The 20,833-nt window shown below is 33.2% G+C and overlaps 1 protein-coding gene across 1 annotated transcript; it reads right to left on the reverse strand.

Annotated features, from left to right (window-relative positions):
- Positions 1-432: 432 nt before the first annotated feature.
- Positions 433-20,627, reverse strand: LOC144843823 (neurochondrin-like). The gene is made up of 16 exons (XM_078700780.1): positions 20,214-20,627; positions 19,702-19,801; positions 13,126-13,273; positions 12,027-12,178; positions 9,557-9,684; positions 8,721-8,856; positions 7,775-7,944; positions 7,062-7,247; positions 6,582-6,697; positions 5,783-5,999; positions 4,905-5,028; positions 4,334-4,411; positions 3,867-4,025; positions 3,234-3,332; positions 2,616-2,727; positions 433-2,261 (listed from the first exon to the last, which is right to left on the reverse strand). The coding sequence occupies exons 1-16, from the start codon at positions 20,334-20,336 to the stop codon at positions 2,219-2,221; spliced, it is 2,091 nt and encodes a 696-aa protein (XP_078556906.1). The 5' UTR covers positions 20,337-20,627; the 3' UTR covers positions 433-2,218.
- Positions 20,628-20,833: the final 206 nt, after the last annotated feature.

Here is a 20,833-nt window from a genome sequence, read left to right on the forward strand (position 1 = left end):
AATGACTACTACAAGATACATACTAAACAATTCTTGTTTTCTGTGTCGTTTTATTTGCTAATTTGTTCATTTTATCGTCATTGTCAATATTATACCATTTTTCTACTTTCATCGCCATTTTTCATCTACCTCATCACTAGCATAATATCATCACTCCATATTATTCTTTCAATTTTATCTTGACCATTTCGACATGTTCATAACTACCATTATCATGTTAGGCCCTATTTGATTTCTTCTTGATTATAAACAATTTCATCTTCGCCATTTTACCCATCATCAAAATCGCGGAAACCGAAGGTATGGAAGATTAATTTAATTGAAATCAGTTAAATTAAAACTAAATGAATTCCATTTTTTACGTTGTGACAAATGTATTATGGATATACATGTAATTGTGTCTTGTAAAAAAATAACAACATATTCATAATGTACAGTAATGAAAACAATTACAATTTATTACAATTTCTTTTAAAAAGCACTTTTTAGAATGGTGGGAATACCATAACATTATGGTAACAATCGAGAGGAACAATTCAGCCAACTAAAATAAAAATTACAACTTTCGAAGCTCCTTTTTTAAGCCCAAGGGACTTCAACATACACCCATAGCATATCAAATCTGCATCTGACACCCTATATCTTTCGGCATGTCAGAATTTTGCAGTGCCTATAAAGGGTGCTGGTCAACCAAAATTTACGAGTTGGTGGGTACGAGTTGGCATGGGTACGGGTTGACCTGTATTCCCTATAAAGCGTGATTCTCACATGGACGCAACACAAGCCCACACCGTCCTAGTAGGAACCAAGCTTAAATGAAACGATAGTCAATGCATATCGATTTTACATATGTGCTGCCAGATGGTCGTAAGCATGTTGTTGTTGCGTAGTTTAAATGCCCCAAGACGTAACCCTTGCACCATAACTTCGCGGTGGGAAATACAGTATATCTACATAATAGCAACTTGCTCACAAGAAAGAAAAAATGGATCCAGTTATTGATAATTCAATTTTGAAAATAACTATATACTGTACACCAATAGTGTATAACGATTTAAAAAATATACATTTAAAAAAGATAAAACATATATGTGCGGTCAACTGTCAATTAGCTACAATTTAGTGGTGATAGGCATATGCTTACAACACCTAATATACAGTACCTTGTAGCTTTATTGAATAGAACAGCCCAAGTGCAAGAAAACTTAAATGTGAATGAATAAAGTGCAAAAATCATAAATTAGTAAGAAAAATTAGGATGACAAAATACATGAGATTCAGAAATTTAAGCACACTAATGCAAGGTACTGTAATAATATATAGTAGTGAGGGGACACGTTCAGGACCCCTTGAATAGGGGTTGGTTGTAGTGTTAAAATAAATATTGCCCCTCATTTGTTTCACAAGAAAGTGTCGCCTTAATAGGTGTGTCCCCTTAATAGGTGTGTCCCCTGAATAGGGGTTGGTTGTACTGTTTAAATATATTATCCCTCATTTGTTTCACAGGAAAGTGTCGCCTTAATAGGGGTGTCCCTTGAATAGAGGTTGGTTGTATTGTTTAAATATATTATCCCTCATTTGTTTCACAGGAAAGTGTCGCCTTAATAGGGGTGTCCCTTGAATAGAGGTTGGTTGTAGTGTTTAAATATATTATCCCTCATTTGTTTCACAGGAGGGTGTCCCCTGAATAGGGCTTCTACTGTAGCTTTTATTTTTAAAATATTTTACATCTCTTAGCTTAGAATCTGAACTAAACTCTATACAGTCAGCTCTGGATAGGATTGAAAGCTAATTACAGAATATAACCGAGGATAATCCCATGCTCGCATATACATATCCCATCCCCTAATTTAGGCTAAATTACAAAAACCACTGTTAATCCCCTGGGACTATAATCGGTCATATGCGGTATGTCTTTATATAATTTTTCTGTATTTTCATGCATTATATTATAAAAAATAATTTGCATCCATTTCAATTTGACACACACTTCTTTGTACAGCTGTTCTATAGGCAGGAATAAAAAAAACAGGCAGGAAAACTTGGTATATTTATACTAAAACAAGGCTCTATCATTGGAAAGGTGTTCTAATTGTCTTTTCTGCTGGTAGCAAATCAGAGCATCTTGACTTCAGCTTTGCTAATTCAGTTTCTTATCTAGCTGGTCAAATCGAACCACAAGCTCAAAGTGCCTTTGGAATTACTTTGAGTTGAGTCTTCATCTTTGTAGCATTATACCAAGTTCTTCGAGTTTATGCATCCTGGATGTGTAATAAACAGAAATATTTTTAAATATTATGTTATGTAATTATTTAAAGAAGTGTTCGGTCGTTGGGTAGACATACATTTTCAGAAAAAAAAAATACATCTCTCTTTTTTGTTGTTGAAAGGAATACATAATACACCCGATTCACTGTAACATGTCCCCATATATAGAATATTTATAGGCAATTTCTGTAATACAGTGTCACATGTGTAAGGGCCTATGATACAGGTGTCACATGTGTATTACATTTGGTGCCTGTATCATGGAAGGTTAGTTTAAGGGTCACCTGTGACATGAGATGCTGTATCGATACTGTAAAAATGAAAGACGCACTACAATTTTTTTTTACCTTGCAATGTCCATTCCGTTAAGGTGTTTTATCTTTGCTAATGCTGTAGCATTATGTTTAGCCAGCTCACACAACATAGAGCCAAATAGTGTCCTTAGATCAGGCTGTATATCTATACAAAAATACAAATAAATACATGCAAAATTTACTGTAGCAAATAATTTCAATATACTATACTTATTTTAACACACATTAAGCTTGGATCTACTTGAGCAAAGTTCCATTGAATCCGTGAAAATTGATGACACATTCTATATTGCAAGATTCTACTCATGCATAATGACGTGTTACGTAGTGGTGACGTTACCGGTCCATCATCTCTCCCACAAATAGGTTTCGTAACAGCTTTTATCCATGTTTCATTCGGGCACTGAATGCTTGTCAGTATACCGTACGAGAGTGATGTGATTGTTTTGTTATTTATCTGTTTTTGTATATCTCAGAGCAAATATAATTTCCATGTATATGTATATGACAATAAATAGAAGTAATTTTCTACTGATGAATGAATAAATGCAAGGTAGATGTATGCAAGCGAGTTGTGAATGAAATGAAAAGCGACAGGTCAAATAATCCATCGCATGTGATTGGTCAAGTTGGAGAAGTAGTGCTACTTACTTTTACAGTTGCCTAAGATGTTTGATGCATGATTTATCATCTTTGTTTCAATAATAACATTTGGTAGCCATGGCAACACAGAGATACAAGCTGTCATCACTATTGGAAAATAAAACATTATTAATTCAAAATTTAATGCAGTTGGTCAAATTCATTCACTGTGATAATTACTGAAAAACTACTATTTTCTGATAAATAGTAGTTTTCGGGAAAAAAAAGCACAACCACAATTTGTGCCAAGTTAAAAAATAAGACCAGTTCCTATCACCAATTTAGCAGTAGGCTTACAGTATATGAGATAATACAAGCTAGTAAAATCTACAGTAAACTACTCTAGTCATTTAGCTAAGTTGACGAAAATTCCCCCTTGTTTATTTCGCTGGCAAGTTCTTTCCATAATATTGCTGCTGAATAGGCGTGTCCCCTGAATAGGGGTGTCCACAGAATAGGGGTGTCCACTAAATAGGGGTGTCCACTAAATAGGAGTGTCCACTGAAAAGGGGTGTCCCCTGAATAGGCGTGTCCCCTGAATAGGGGTGTCCCCTGAATAGGGGTGTCCACTGAATAGGGGTGTCCACTTAATAGGGGTGTCCCCTGAAAAGGGGTGTTCCCTGAATAGGGGTGTTCACTTGCCTTGCATTGCTAGATACCATAGCTCCATTATATCTTCCCAAAATGGTTGGTACAGTTCACTAACTCCGCATAATCCTTTACCCACAATTGCATATGCGCCATTCATTATCTGCACACTGGTATGTATGTAATCTTTGAGTTGCTCTGTACAGGGAATATCTTTAACAAATGGAAGATTTATAATATTAAAATTAATCATTTTACTAAATTAAACTAATCAGTATTTTTATTTGCTAATAAGCTTGGTTACCACCTAGCATCATGGACCATCTGAACTGTCGCTTGTGATTTGTCAACTCACTTGCATTGTGCCGAAGCAGTTGCGTTACAGCCAAGGGGAACCAAGCTTAAAGCTTACATTTGTTTGTCCATTGGTATTTTTGTAATACTTTTGCAGTATAGTGATATTGTGAAACATAATGTGTTTTCTTGTATGTAAAAAAAAAATAAATAAATTGTTTTCTAACCTGTTTTTCTTGCAAAATGTCTCAGCAGCATTAAGCCAAGTACAATCATATTGAATGATATTACAAGGTTATTAAGACCTGAAACAAATGAAAATATTTTTATTAGCTGCAATGCCCAAAATCAGGATTCAATGTTGTTAGGAATTCTGAGTTAAGGGTGGTGTGTCACTGGAAAACAGTGTATCCTCTACACCTTTGGTGATGGCCTTTGTTGATTTTAACAGACATTATAATGAATTCAAATTATCTAATAGACAAATCAATGATGTTAGTGATGTCCTGATGCTGAGGGTGTGTACCCTCCCAGTGAGGCAGAAAATGTCCACCTCCTCTGCATTCAACAGTTCTAAAAAACACAAGGGTCCACAAGACCTGGACATCCTATCAAAAATGTTTGTTCTTGCGGTGTGGTATCTTTTCCGATTTTCCACGTTTTTAAAAAGCCCCAACCAGCCAACACCTTTCTGATGCAGTGAAGATCAAGTTTAAAGAGAGAAGTTTCCCAATCACAGTATGTTTTGTCTTAATAAATGTGAGATTCAAATGTACAACTATTACACAGTAAGCTTACCTAAGGTTGGTAATGAAGTTGACACAATAGAGAGAAGTTCATCAAAGACTTGATGTTTGGCAATCATCTCTGGTTCTTCTACTGTGATGTTCAAAAAAATATTGCACAATGTAGCAAGAGCCATCTAAAAATGAAGCAAAAAGAGATACCCAGTAGTATACCATGATGTAGCATTCTCAAAAAGTAAAACAAATCTCAACTTAAAATTGATATATTTAGGGATCCACTACTACACACTATTTATTAACGTTTCAGCAATTATTTAAAGCCTTTTTGAGTATAAATCACACACTGTTTGTTACAGTGTTCAGTCCAGAAATTACCTCACACGCTTCAAAGTCTTTTCAATCAACATTGATAATCTCTCTAAAACTCTGTCTACTCTAGTTTGACAAAAATGTGCCCAAATATGGTAGGTATATGCCCAAATAAGTTAGTGATATGACATCATTGATTCGTATCCATATGGGCACATCACATTTTTTTCCACATAAACGATAGTGTAGACAGAGATTTAAGCTTGGTAAAAAAAGTGCCCAAATAATGGTAGTAATAAGCTCAAATATGGTAGTGATATGACAGCATCATGTCCATATGGGTACATAACAATTTTTTGTCACATAAAGTTTGATAGTGTAGTCAGGTTAAGCTTGATAAAAAAAGTGTGATGTGCCCAAATATGGTAGTGATATGACAGCATCATGTCCATATATGGGTACATAACAATTTTTTGTCACATAAAGTTTGATAGTGTAGTCAGGTTAAGCTTGATAAAAAAAGTGTGATGTGCCCAAATATGGTAGTGATATGCCCAAATATAGTGTAGACAGAGCCTATAAGAAACAATTCAAAGTTTTATTTGAAATCCAAAACCATACCTCTGAATCCTCGGCTTGCTTGCCTTGTTGTAGTAGTTGCCACTGGTAGTTAAAATACTGCATGAAAATCTCAATACAGTTATGCTCCACTAAAATCTTTCGCGAGGCAGGCTCCACACTGAGGTGGCAGAAACCAGGTAACAGCAAGCGAAGGAGGTCAGAATTGCTAAACACTTCTGGAGAAGGGTTTGTCACTGCGTCATGAAAAGATTTGGTTCTGTAAGGAATATAGTCTAATGTTGGCATTCATTGATATAAAATAATCATATTTTAATTGTTTGGTTTGATTTAAATGTTGTTATGAAACAGTAAAGTGTGTAAATTTATTATGGAAAAAACAGTCATATACTCTGCCCTACCCTGATGTAATTGTACTGTATACCCAACACACTAAGAACATTTTACGAAAAAAATTTGCAAGCAATTCTCCCATGGGGTACGTCACTTTAGCTCCCTGACGTAAAACATCTAACCAATTAACTTAGCTTCCTAATGCAAAGGTACTCCGTAGTATTATTATTATTATTATCATCATGTTGATACAGTAAATGTTGCTTACTTGAGCTCAAATATAATATAATAGCCATCAGCACAAGCTTAGTGGTCTAGCCTGAGAGTTCCTTGCAAATGTTTTCGTAAAGTGTTCTGAATATGCTGAGTATACAGTAGAATTATGTCAGATTAGGGCAAAACATGTAAACAATTAAATTAGTAACCCCCTGATGCAAAACTAATTTGTAGTTAAACAATTGTCAAAATAATTAGTTTTATTAATAAAGTAAATTCTCTGACAACATACGCAACATGGATAAGAAACGGAAGTATCTCATAGATGCCTTCTTTGAGCGCAGACGTTTCCTCAGCTAACCACGTGCTAAACACACGCACTGATGCTTGCACTATAGGATCATTAATCTATAAAAGAACACATTTTTAATGTTACTAGTTTCACAAATAATGAATGTTCATGACTTGAAAGATTGACTGTTCAATTCACTGAGGTAGATTTGAATAGGTCGTTTACACCAACGTTAAAGAAACGTGCACATATGGAAAATTAATTCACAGTTTTGGTGTAAAATCCTGTGGAATACAGCCTCTTCTGGTACATACATAGGCCTCCTACAGATCGGAAATAGACTACACGGTTCATCAGCAGACTGGAAAAACTTTTTTTTTTATTATATTGATCTATTTTTCCTGTTTTTTTTCTTGCTATTATGCTAATATAAATAGATATCATTTCTGAAATAAGTGAATTCATTAATAAACAAATTACCTTTTGTAGATCAGCTTGTACACTCTTTATATAGTAGATGATAGCACCAAATGCCCCAGTCATTGCTGAGTGTAGCTGAAGAGTCTGTTTCTGGTCTAGGCCCATTGAAGGCCCTACCATAAGGAACTCTATAACATTTTCAAGTATTTTGTAACATGACGTAATTATACCAGCTTTTTCCATTCTCTGTGAAATAAATTAATATTGTTATTCAATTATTAACATCATTATTAATTATTATTAACTATTTAAAATGTTTAAATGAATTAATTAACTTTATTTCTGTTTGAAAGTCAAAATGTAGAGGTTAAGACGACATGCATCATGAGGTAGTATTTGATTTTTTAGTCATGATATAAACAATATAATAAACAAAATGCCAGGCACTTCAAGCGTGTCATATGCTGATGTGCATTCTGGTTTGACTACACATCTTCCAGTTAACCAAATAGTAGAGAACAGATCAGGTCTGTATATCTTCTTAGTCAAGATATACTAGACAGTCAACTGCTCCAAAAGAGTAATAATAATATAATAATATCCTGGATTTATATAGCGCCTAATGTTGTGAAACTTCTAAGCGCTGAACAATAGTACCCCAGTCATTTATTTGGGATCAAACAGGTATGGAAACAGACTCCTATAATGAAAGCCAAAATCAAACAAGTTTGGGTATGATTTATTTATACATTGAATAAATTAAATTTACTGACCTTTTCATCGGTTGCATTTTCTAGAAGCATTCTGACCTCAATACATGCCATATGCACCATCAGTAGCAGTGTCTTGGTATCGCTCTTGTCTGGGCCTAATGCCCATTCAACACCACATGCTTGAACCATACCAGAGGTCAAACTTAACTGGGAGTCTCTTTGAGACTCATCTAAAAATATATATAAAGTTGTACTGTATAATATAACTTTATTGAACAGACGCTTTTAGAACAGCGGCACACGTTTTATGACGGTGCGTTCATAAGTTTAAAGAAAAAAAAGAAAAAAGAAAAGGAAATGAATTATACAATAGTGAAAAAGTACAAAACTTAACTTTTGATGGAGTATAGGCCTATATAAGTATATTTATTTATTATTATTATCAAAATTATTAATATCTGCTAAGGTGTTATGGTATGAAATATACAACAAATATAACACCAAAATTATACCACTACTACCATAGACTTATTATATTATACAACTAGACAATACAAATCAATCACAGCTCAAAAAGCTAGCCACTATGGAGAGTGACCATGAAATGTGGTTGCATCACATCTGCCAATAAGATGTGCCAGTTTGAGGACATGCCCACTAATCAGTCACACACAACTATATGTCTGTGCTCCGGCATATTAAGCATTTTAACACGATTGTATTCCTATATTAAACAATCCTAGTGTGTGAAAAAAAAAGGAATTTTAAAAAACTGTACTGTGTTTATGGGACTGTTGGCTTGTGAGCCATAGAGCTCTATTTACTCTTAAAGAAGTCCTGGATGTTATGTCGAACAAATAAATAAAATGAAATTTAGTTTTCATATTTTTAATAAAAAATTTCATATACTAATAATATTCATGAACAGATATAGTGGGCATTTAATGAGTCCCTGACTAGTTTGCTGTCACCTGGAATATAATAACTTTATGCTTACTACACTTACTTAATTTATTTCTAAGTAACTGGGAAATACCAGTGAAGACATGATTACTCCATGTTGGTGGAAAGTCTGCAATTCCAGAGCCAGCATACTCCAAAATTAAACCTAGACTGTCACATAATTCAAATTTCTGCAAATCCTGTACAAAAAAAAAAGCTTGACACATTAGAAATTTATGGCTCCGCCATTTACACACATGTATAACGCGAACAAACTATAAAAATAACACGAAATAATACAGTAGACACCATTGGGACCCAACAAGGTGTCCACTTAAAGGACAATTTTATAGAGAACCATACTTTGACAACGTATTAGGGATGTACATATGATTTAAGAACAAATTCATGGCTCACGCTCGCACACTGTGACGCCAAGTGTGCTTAGCAAAATCTTCCTCCTGAGTTTTCACTGTTGTTAACATACAAGATACATACATTTCAATTGCTAATTTGACCTGCATTAGGCTTAAATTTGCCAAAATGTTTAGTCTGTTATTTGAAGTTCAACACTTCAATATCCAGAGAGAAAATAGAAACAATAAAAAAATTCAACATTTCTATTTTTTACGATTTATTCAAAAGGTGTGTTTACTAGCAACTTTTTGTGCTTTGTGAGACTTGTCTATTGACCCCTGAGGTAGCTAGTATGCACGGCAAAATCGTAAATCCCCCAATTGTTCTGAAATCATATGTACATCCTAAATACGTTGTCAAATTATGGTTCTCGGTAAAGTTGTTCTTTAAGGGTGTCCTATATTATAGTGGGAATTTGTATTTAGTGAACTGAAGCTAGTGAAGATCAAACACAATACAGTATTTTGATGTGTTGAATGTTACCTGACTATCTGAAAACTGCTTGCTTAAGATGTCCAAAAGTTGTAAAAACGATTCCTGCTCATGCATCCAGCTGTACTGTCCACCAAGGTGAAAAAGACCGATCATCACCTTAAAGGCTTTCTCACAACCTATATTTAATAAAGGTATTATAGTATATATGAGAATGAATAATTTTTTTTTACTTTTTACTGATATTTGTCTGTGAACTTTTTGTTATACTAAATGTACTATAATTATAAATAAATAAAACAACAAAAGGGTAATTACTGAAAAATGACAATGCTGTTCGTAAACAGTGGCTCAATGGAGTAATGGAGGTACAAATAAAATAAGCAAAAAACTATATCGAAACAATCAAACAAAAAATTGCAGAGCTTTTGGGTAACACTAACCCTCCCTCTGTGCTGGATTGTTAAATAAATAATAGTATTAAAAAAAATACTGTAATATATAAAAATAATTTAAATAAATGATAAAGACGCCAAGCACCTGAAGATTGAGTTCATACTCATGAAACAGCCTGTAGTGCAATAAAATGTTCAGTTGGTAATTTACTAGCGTCTTTATCATTTATTTATATTTGGCTCTACATTTTGTATCGAGCACTTTCGCTTTCATGATCTGCGTTAAATTTAACACGATTTAAAAATAATTTATAGATCTTATATTTAATTTATGAATATTTATGTAACCTGAGATGCTATATAGTTTTGTTCAATGTTGTTTACCTGTCTATTATATCTCAGTCTTTTGGGGTGTTTTTTTGTTAATTTTGATTAGCAATAAAAGAACAACAATAAACTGTATAGGAAACTTAATTTCCTCAAATTGTTTATTCCCTAATAACTTCCTCTTTGTCTTGTATATTATTATCTTCTGCCAGGCATATCCCTATTCAAATGATTGTGCTTCTTTTATAAAATGCAATTGTCCTTTGTACCTCTCCACTCAAGCAATTATTTTCTACTCCATTATAGTTTACTATCAAGTACACTTATAAGTCCTTATGAAGGACAGTGACTCCTGAAAGTCTGTAGCCATATCACCTTTACAATTAATATGTTGTGAGACACTAGTATTTTAGTCAAGTCCATAAATAGAAAGCCACTCCGAGAGTGCATACTGTAAAATTCTCCTTCATAAGATTTCTCCGGAAAAATATCTATACATATTTTGTTGTGTGTGTCTTAATGCTGTGTGTGATTTAGGCTAATTTCACTACAAGCATGTGTGTGCAAGTTTGGTGTAAAGGTTATGTAAGCAGCCTTTCAACTAACACTAGTTTCATGAACATGAACTCCAAAAACAAACAGGTGAATTTTAAAAGAAATAGGTTTTTTATCGTATCGTTTTTTGTATCGAAAAAACTATACATTAAATCAAATTATGTTTTAAAATTACAAATTACAAATTATAACTCTTGCTTCTTGCACAAAAATGAAGTTTTTTGGACAAGTAGTTCTCGAGAAAACGCAATTTCAGTTTACATGTTACTTTAAGACTGCTCACCGGAAAAGTCTGTCCTATCTTTTAACCCAACAGGTCTGAAAATAATACTAAAAAGTGGTCCAGAATTGAGACCGTTGTCCGAATTGCCTCCAAAATTTAATGGAGTGGTCCTTGACCACATATCTGTATTTTCATTTTGGTAAAGATATTACAATAACATTTTGAGTAATCCTGCTAACAAACAACCAAACAGACAAACGTGATCGATTACATATACCTCCTTGGGGCGGAGGTAAGTTAATAAGGACTTCACTAAACTGATATTCCCTGAATATTTAAATTTAAGGTGCAAGTGCTTCACTAATATAGTGAATTCGCCCAGATTTCTGTCTGTTTGTCAACTTTTATAAGTTTACTAGGCTAACAAAGTTACCCACATTATTACTAATGTATATACCCCTGTCTATGGTATATGCCAGTTTGACGGTGACCTTTAGCGTGACGTGTGTGGGTTCGCTGGGCTGCATAACTTAGCTAGGCCTAGGTGGCCTACCTAGTTCAATCGCTGGCTTAGCTAGGCTTGTGATATTTTTTTGTTTTTTGTGTATGAAAAAGACAAAACACCAAGGTATCTTTGAATTGATTAAAGTACTATTTTCCATAGTTTTCTTATACTAGTTGGCAATCTGGGTTTATTGTGTGACACGGTGTGACTTGCAAACTGGCCTGATACTCTTAAATATTTCCAGTACAATTCTGGTCATTTTGATATGAATTTGTATGGATGTGTGCAATAACAAAAATGTGTATAGCGGACAAACGTACACAAAGAGAAGTTATAGTGAAATAATTTCTCAGGTGGTTTATTGATCATTACACAAAACTTTTTTTTTATCATTGCCAACACTGATTAGGTAGATTCTTAAATCACGCCCTGTCCAAAATTACTTGTTATACACTGTTTAGGTAGATTCATAAATCATGCCCTGTCCAAAATGACTTGTTATACCCCTCAACTTACCTTTCATATTGTTAGTAATAGTTAAGCAGAGAGCTGTAAATGTTTTACACTGCACTAGATGCTCTCTACCAACAGGAGACTTGGCAATGGCAAACAGAATCTGATAGACATCATCTAATATGGCAACACCTTCTTCTGCATTGCATAAGACACTGTGAATATAACAAAATTAATGTCAATGTTGTTAATGTTGTCAAATTTATATAGCACTTTTAACAAACTATTAAGGGCGTGTGGCGCATTGTGTTGGGACGTTCGACTACTGATCGTGAGATCAAGGTTCGAATCCAACTCTCGCCGCATTGCTTGTATCCTTAGGCAAGATACTTTACTTACATTTGCCTCTCACCACCCAGGTGTATAAATGGGAACCCGGTGAGATCAAGACACAACTTTGTGCTGATTACTAGTTGCATTATGGGAGTATGTTTTCATACGCGTTTGATAAAAAAAAATGACTGGGGTAATAATGTTCAGCGCTTAGAGGTTTCACAAGTCCAACATTTACTAAATATTTAAGCGCTTTGGTACAATATGTTAATAATAATATCCTTGATTTATATAGCGCCTATTATAGTAAAGATGTATGGGAGAAAAAAACAGATTGAAATTACAAGTAATGAGATAGGTGATACCAGAAGAGGTTCACAATTTATGTTATTCTCATTTTCTTCTAAAATTAACACAGCAGTTAAAGGGAATAACTGTACTTTCCAGGGACGAATCCAGAAAAGAGGGGGCGGGGCACATTTTGTGCCAAATGCATACACAATAGCTTGGGGCCTGATTCGTGAATTTTTATTATTTTTCAATTGAAATACAGTATAAGGGAGAAGGGGGGGCTGATGGTTTTAGAAGCATGAAACTTTGCACAGTGGTATTCTGAGTGATACCCTTAAGGTCAGATCTATAAAAAAACAGACTATCCCCTCCATCCTCACCCACCAAGTCTATCATTTTAAAGCCTTGCAGGCACACTCATTTTAACATAACACTCTGGGTAACTGAAAATATGTGTTTTCCCCCCACTCATCCTTAGCTTTTTGAAACCCATTCCTAGACGGTTCTAGCTACATCCCTGAAATAGTGATATATTTACCTGTTTCCTGTGATAATCTCATTAAACATCGGTATCTTGTTGAGCATCTCAGGGTGTTGGGAGAAAAGATCATCTGTGCTATAACATGCCAACATCGTCATGGCAAGAGAATGGAAAGCGCTCACTTCACAACCTGCCGTCTCCTCTTCTAAAAAGATAAAAGGTTTATATTATTTCTTCAAAATATTTTATTTAGAAAAAACATAATTATTTTTTCATATAATTGCAAAAAAGACCATAAAATATATTTTTCTTTTATTGTATATTTAGGCATAATTATCAAAGTTAACAATAAGCAAATTCATTCACTATCCTTCTTAAAGGTAGGAATTTGATCACAGGGACAAACATAATATACACAATGCTTTTGATGCTTAAACAAATTATTTATGTATTTAAACACTACCAAATCTATCACATGAAATATATATCTACTGTATTTATAATTTATTCAGATCACATTAGCAGTTTTTGAGCGTTGGTTGGTGGACCAGTTTTTCAGGACAAAATAATAGTGGTGTCCCCTGAATATAGTGGTTGACTGTAATGCTAACACTACTATACATATATTACCCCTTGTTCATTTCACAATAAATTGTCCCCTGGATAGGGTGTTTTAAAGGAGGGGTTCTATTCCGATCAAGGATATGATGCTTCCAAGTTTACACGCCATGGTCTCCACCTTAACAAATATGGAACATCTACACTGATAAAGAGCATAAATAAAGTAGTGTCTATTCTCTTCCCAGTCAAGAGACAAGAGCGCACAAAATCAGCGAATGTTCGATGTCACTACTGTAGCGAAAGTGGACATACACATAGAGTGTGTCGGCATGGAGGTCCAGTTATCTGCTGGAAATGCAAGCAGAGCGGACATAAAGCAAAGCTATGCCAAGTTCAAGACATGCGAAAGTGAGTTATTGGCAAAGAAGATATAGCCGACACGAACTTAATGGTGTTAAATGATCAAGAACGAAATGTAAATATAATCAATGTTAATGCTTCACAACCAATTACTATTACTAATGCTAAAATTAATGCTGAATGTACTTATGATAATAGTTTAAGTAATAATGTAAACCAAAGTGATTTTATGATAGATTCAAAATTAGGTTCTGATAGTAAAAACAAGCTAAATATATTCTATTGCAATGTAAGAAGTGTTAAAAATAAGTTGCATGATATAAATTCTCGATTTAATTCTTCATTTTATGATATTATATCTATGACAGAAACATGGCTTGACAATTCCATTTATGATAGTCAACTATTTAATAACGATTATATAGTTTTTAGAAAGGATAGAAACTCACATGGTGGGGGAGTACTTATTGCTGTAAAAACGTCATTACAACCATCTGAGTGTCATGAACTAAATGATAATATACTGGAGTTATTGTGGTTAGAGTGTTACACTGGTATTGGAAAAATTCTTATAGGTGTATATTACAGACCACCATCTTCCAATATTCAATACACAAATGCTTTATACACAAATTTAGAAAAAGTACAAAGAAAAATGACTCAGTACAAATGGGTTTCGCTTATTGGTGATTTTAATATACATATTGAATGGAATGATATACAGGTAGATAAAAGTAGTGGTTTAACTAGCCTAGCGAATGGTCTATTAGATGCAACAAACTCTACTGGGTTAGTTCAAGTCTTAAAACAACCATCGTATATTACACGTGATAGTAAAGGACATTTCTTAGATTTAGTATTTGTTTCTAATCCACTACTGATTGAAAAATGTCGTACAATTTATAATTTTGAATCATGTGATCATGAAGCAGTTGAGATCTCTGTTAAAGTGTCATATAAACGTGCTAAGGACATAACTAAAACTGTATATGCTCTTAAAAAGGCTGATTTTTCAAAAATGCAGACTATATTAGATAATTTTAATTGGGAGAATTGTTTTCAATATAATAATATTAGTGATATATGGGAAAGTATTTCTAGTAATATCAAGTTTGCAATTTCAAAATCTGTACCAACTAGGAAATGTAAAAAATCGAAATCTTTTCCCTGGATAACTCCAGAAATCAAAAAGCTTTGCACAAAGAAAAGAAAGTTGTACAAAATTGCTAAACAAGTAGGAACTGAAGAAAGCATAAATAAATTCAAATCTTGTAGCAGGGAATTAAAAAAGTCAATATATTGTAGCCATCGGGATTATGTTGTAAATATTTCAAACAAAGCTACAACTGATATAAAACAATTCTGGGCGTATATAAGGTCTATAAAAAATGACTCAGATGTTATTAGCTTTAAGATAAATAACACAATGGTATCTGATGCTAAGGTGTTGGCTAATCTTTTCAATACACAATTTGTAAACAACTTTTGCATAGATAATGATCAGCATTGTGATTTGGATACAATAGATTGTCTTACCAACTTTGAATGTGAACCCTTTGTGATGCCTGAGGTATTTTATGCCCTCTCACAGTTAAATGTATCCAAATCACCAGGACCTGATTGTCTGCTTCCAATATTCTTAAAGTCATGTAAGGCACAATTGGCTAATGTTTTATGTACATTCTTTAATTTAACTGTACAAAAAGGTATTTTACCAAAACAATGGAAGGATGCAAATGTTGTACCTATTTTCAAAAGAAATGGAAAACCCAAAGACGAAATGAAAAGCTATCGTCCAGTGTCTTTAACTCCCATAATTTGTAAGATTATTGAGAAATTGCTTTGCTATCGCTTAAGGGAATATCTAGAATATAATAATATCCTTTCAGAAAATCAGTTTGGGTTTAGACAAATGTATAGTACTGAACTTTTACTTTCAAAGGTTTTTCATTCATGGGCACAGAGCTTAGAACTTAAAGGTTGTAAAAATATTGATATTATTTTTCTTGATTTTTCGTCTGCATTTGATAAGGTGTCTCATAAAAGATTAATTAAGAAACTTAACAACTGTGGCATTGGTGGAAACACTAATGCATGGATTACAGATTTTCTTTCAAATAGACGCCAAAGGGTTATTTACAGAGGAGAAAAGTCAGAGTGGGTAAATGTTACTTCAGGGGTACCACAAGGGTCAGTTTTGGGCCCTCTTTTATTTTTGATTTATGTAAGTGATATTGTAAATAATATTTCTTCTTCACTTTTTCAATTTGCTGATGATCACACATTATCACGTCCTATTTATAACAATAATGATTGTAAATTGCTTCAAAAGGATTTAGATTTAATTGCTAAATGGGCAAATGTAAACAAACTTCCCTTAAATCCTGTCAAATGCGCCGTAATGCATGTTACAAGATGTAAAGAGATAGTTAACTGGGATTATACCATAGAATCAGACAATATTCCTAAAGTTACAGAATTCAAATTTCTAGGTGTTTATGTAAATAGTTCGTTGTCTTGTCATACACAAGTTAATTATATATGTTGTAAAGCAAGCAGATTGCTTGGTTTCATTTCAAAATGTAGTAAAAATATGTCCTGGTTAGCTATGTTGAACTTATACAAAGCTCTATTACTTCCAGTGGTTACCTACTGTTGTTCAATGTGGGCACCATTTGAGAAATCATATATTAATAGAATAGAAAGTATACAAAGGAAAGCAACAAGGATAATAATGTTTAGAAAGGAAGGTTCCTGGGACACATCTTATTTTCATAGGTTGAAAGTGCTTGAATTATTATCTATTGATGACTTGTTTAAATTAAATAGACTTTCATTAGGATTTAAGGTGTTGAAAGGTTACTGTCCCCATTCTTTCAATGAGTATATTAAAACTAGTGAAAGATGTCCGGGTAGGCTTTTACGTTGGAATTCGAAAGGCAATACTTTTCATAATTCTGTTTTTGTTTCCTTTCCTAGACTATGGGAGCAAATACCAAATGACATAAAAGATTCACAAACAATTTCAATATTTAAGGCTGCTCTAACAAAACACTATATTTCATGTTATGTATAATTTATTTGTATTTTTCTTGTATATGGTTTTATCTTTAACTGATTGTATTGTATGGAGTGAGTGCAGAATCTGTTTGGGCTTTAGCCTATTCTCATTCCTGGTTATTTTTACATTGATGACCGAATAAATATTATTATTATTATTATTATTAATAATAATCCTTAATACATATATTTTCTGTTTATATGGTATTTGAAGTAGGTCTCTTCAATCAAGGCAATCTAACAACAGGACACTGAGCTCGCCTTGTCAAGATAGGAACTCGTAATCACTCTTTGAATCTTAATATGTCTGGCTGCGACTAGGTATCCCAATGAAAAAATTTAGATTAATTTTTCTACTTTTTCTTTCAGTTAACCACAAAGAACTTAATGTAATTAGCATTTTGCAATTTAAATGATTGAAATCCGATTACCCGTTCTGAAGTTATGGTTATTTAAAGTGGTAAAAAAATACTTGATTTTTTGCCTAAAAATGGTGTTTTTTGCAGTTAAAATTGGAAGCATTTTTAAAAGGTTATAACTTTTACAATAATCAGTTAAAAGTTTTGATTTTTTTTAAACCTATAGATATCACAGAGTTGTACAACTCTATTTTTTTTGGAGTTTCAACGAAACCTATTTTTAAAATTATTGGTCCGCAAAGTTGGTCCGAAAGCATTTTGCGCCCATTTTTGCTGGAATTCCCTAAAAAATGAAAAAACTGCAATTTTTCAATGATCTGTAACTTTTGAACTACTGTACTAATTCATTTATTTTTTTTGGTACTTGTTAGAATGTAGTGTATATATCATTAATAAATATATTTGATATGTGTAATATGAAAAAAAAATTTTTTTTTAATGGTGAAATTTAAAATTATAAAGAAAAAAATGAAAAAGTATGTTAAAAACTGTGTGTACTGTTTCCTTTCTTTCACACTAATTTTAGGTAAGTTTGATTATTATATTATTTTAATATACTTTATATTCATAATTTCAATCATAAATACTAAATTATATATAACTTTTGAATACGTAAAACAAGATTTTAGGGCCGTATGATTATGACACCAAATCCAAGCCGGGCTAATGCTCTCTTACTTAGGCAAACACACAATGGGTCAAAATAAACTCATTTAAAATAATCAATGTTAATTAAAACAATTAATTGTTTACATGAATAGTATATATAACATTATAAAAATGGTTTTCTTTTCGTATTTCTAACCGTAAGTACGTTATTAAATTGAAATACGGAGCTAAAGTTTAGCCCAAGTAACGGCTTACTCGCGATCAGCAGTCGCTCCCGTAAAAGTATTTCGGTCGCAGTTAATGACTTTCGGCCGCCGTATACAGAGTCAAATGTAACGTTGGTAAATTAGCTTAATAAATTTCTTCGGTACATTTAAACCTAACGCATTTGCATTGTATACTTGCATAATAAATCTTCCGCACATTACACCAATTTTAAGTTGTTAAATTAATGCGTAAAACCAGATATTCTACGACGGAAAAGGACATGTCAATCTCCGACATCGCTGCTGTCACACATCTCGCGTCGAGCTGGCCGAACTCGAGCGAGGAAAACTAAACAACGTGTTCAAAATATGGAACGTACCATTCGCTGATAGGGTGCAATAATGTATTAAACGGAAAACGTCACAACAAACTAGCGCGTATTTCACAGTACAATATTTTACTCACTACAATATTCACCGGATTATAATGGTTGAATCTTTAAAATTCTGAACGGGATTTACGCCTCATGCACCATTTTAAAATGTAGTTCGCACAATTACCATGCACAATACGTTTGTAATCTATGTTTTATCGATTTCAATGTAGATTTAGCTATAATTTAATACCAAAATCCATAATATTTTTCCATAAACGGTGATTCAAAATTGGATTTTTGTCACAAAAATTGACTTTTCGTTACTAAAAATCTATTTATAAAAGACGATTTTCATATCAAATTAAAGCTCATTTAAAGCCTGATAACATACAACAAAAATTAATCCGCTAGCTTCAATGGTAATCGTGCGATCGTGTTTTGAAAACTGATGGGGATTTTCCGATGAGGTTTTCAACGCGCGGAAATCGGCTCGACGGGATTTTAGAACCGTTTTAAAATCGCATTTTCTCGGCAACTACTTCATTAATTTTAATTGTAAACACACTTATACATAGATTAAAACAAGTACTTTCAAACAATATAAATTTTGTAAGTATTAATTAAGAGTGAATACGATTTATTTACCATCAAAGTCATACTACTTATTCGAATTTTGTTAATATTTCAAAAGTGATACCCCTCTGTGCGCTTTCATTGGGATACCTACTGCGACAAATACCAACAGTACTACTATGTAAATTCTTCGTAGCGCCCGGTGTCTGTTAAGGGGCGTGGAACTGATCGTGTCGCAGCCACAAATAAAACCCTTGATCTCCAGAGCTCAGCATGCTGTTGTTAGATTACCTTGCTTCAATTAAGCAAAGGCATTCATGAATGGTCAATTTGTGATATGCTCAATAGAAATACTGTAGGTCAAGCCAAATAATTACAGTGTGCCATTAAATCTCTTATGGTACAAGTCAGGGTTGGAAAACTATACAACCATAATAGGCCTTCTACATGACTATAGTGAATAATTACTTGTGCTAAGCAGCCTGTTCAGAAAGCTGAAACCAACAGAGTGGAAGATTTGATTTCTAACTTCATTTGTTGTTGTTTCTGCTTGTACAAGCTTGGTTATCTGGGAATTAAAATAATATATCAAGTGAATATCTTATTTTTAACGTACAGAATTAATGGGCTTTTTTACTAAAACAAACTTTTTTATAGATGTAACACTTAATTAAAGCTTACTTAAAAAGCAATCAATTGTCACATTTATTTCAACAAATTGGGTTTGATTGAGATGGAAATGAGGACAGGAAAAGAAACGACATCAGATTCAATGAACACACACGGCACGTAGTACAAACAGAAATATCCGGTCAGTATTTAAAAAAATAATCACAATACCAAATGTATTAAAAGACGAGTTTAAACTTTAAAGCCAGTGTTCTTTATAGCTTATCACTGCACTAACATGATCATCGTGTACTGTAAAAAACTGTAAATCACAAAAATAAAAAACTTAAAGTTAAAAGTTTATTTTTTACCAACAAAAGTGCAGCAAACTTTTCGGTGTCAGATGAGGCCGATTTCATTGTATGAAGACATTTCTGAACTGTTGGTTCATCTATTTGCGAGACTTTATCTTCAGCTACACCTTCTGTTTCCATAGTAAATATGATGTGACACTGTACAGCACTGGAAATGCTTTCTTTCCGGGTGATGAAACTGAACTAGCACAGGAGCAGGCCTGTTTTCAGAGGGAAAGGGCCTAGCTTTCTATCAAGTTTTCAGCTGGTTATACACCTAATATTCAATCTAAATTAGTTCTAAAAAATACAACAAACACAAGATAAAGTATATAAGAAAGAATAAAAAGACTCCGACTGATGTGAATCTGTATACATCCATTAAAAATTAAAATTCATATAACTTTCTTGCACGACATTTTTTAGGTTTCTCGTTTTTCCCCAGATCAGCATCGAGCTTCAGAATTATAACCGCCCTCTTGTGACGACTCTTTACAAAATGTCAAAATGGAATAACCCTAACTTAATCATGGCTTTAAAACATATAAAATAGGCATAGTTATTATAGATTTTCAATTAAATTTTTAAAAGAATTTGTAAATTTGTATTTTTAAATAAAAAAACATATTTCATATTTT

The sequence above is a fragment of the Antedon bifida genome, chromosome 5, assembly GCF_963402885.1.
Source record: "Antedon bifida chromosome 5, ecAntBifi1.1, whole genome shotgun sequence".
NCBI classification, from domain to species: domain Eukaryota; kingdom Metazoa; phylum Echinodermata; class Crinoidea; order Comatulida; family Antedonidae; genus Antedon; species Antedon bifida.

What these genes read in the sequence shown, in the direction of transcription:
- LOC144843823 (XM_078700780.1), bottom strand. Translation starts at nt 20,336, where the DNA reads ATGGAAACAGAAGGTGTAGCTGAAGATAAAGTCTCGCAAATAGATGAA. An exon ending in AGTTTGCTGCACTTTTGTTG is followed by an intron (nt 19,802 to 20,213) that starts GTAAAAAATAAA and finishes TTTAATTCCCAG; the next exon opens with ATAACCAAGCTTGTACAAGC. An exon ending in CATCTTAGGCAACTGTAAAA is followed by an intron (nt 2,728 to 3,233) that starts GTAAGTAGCACT and finishes ATTTTTGTATAG; the next exon opens with ATATACAGCCTGATCTAAGG.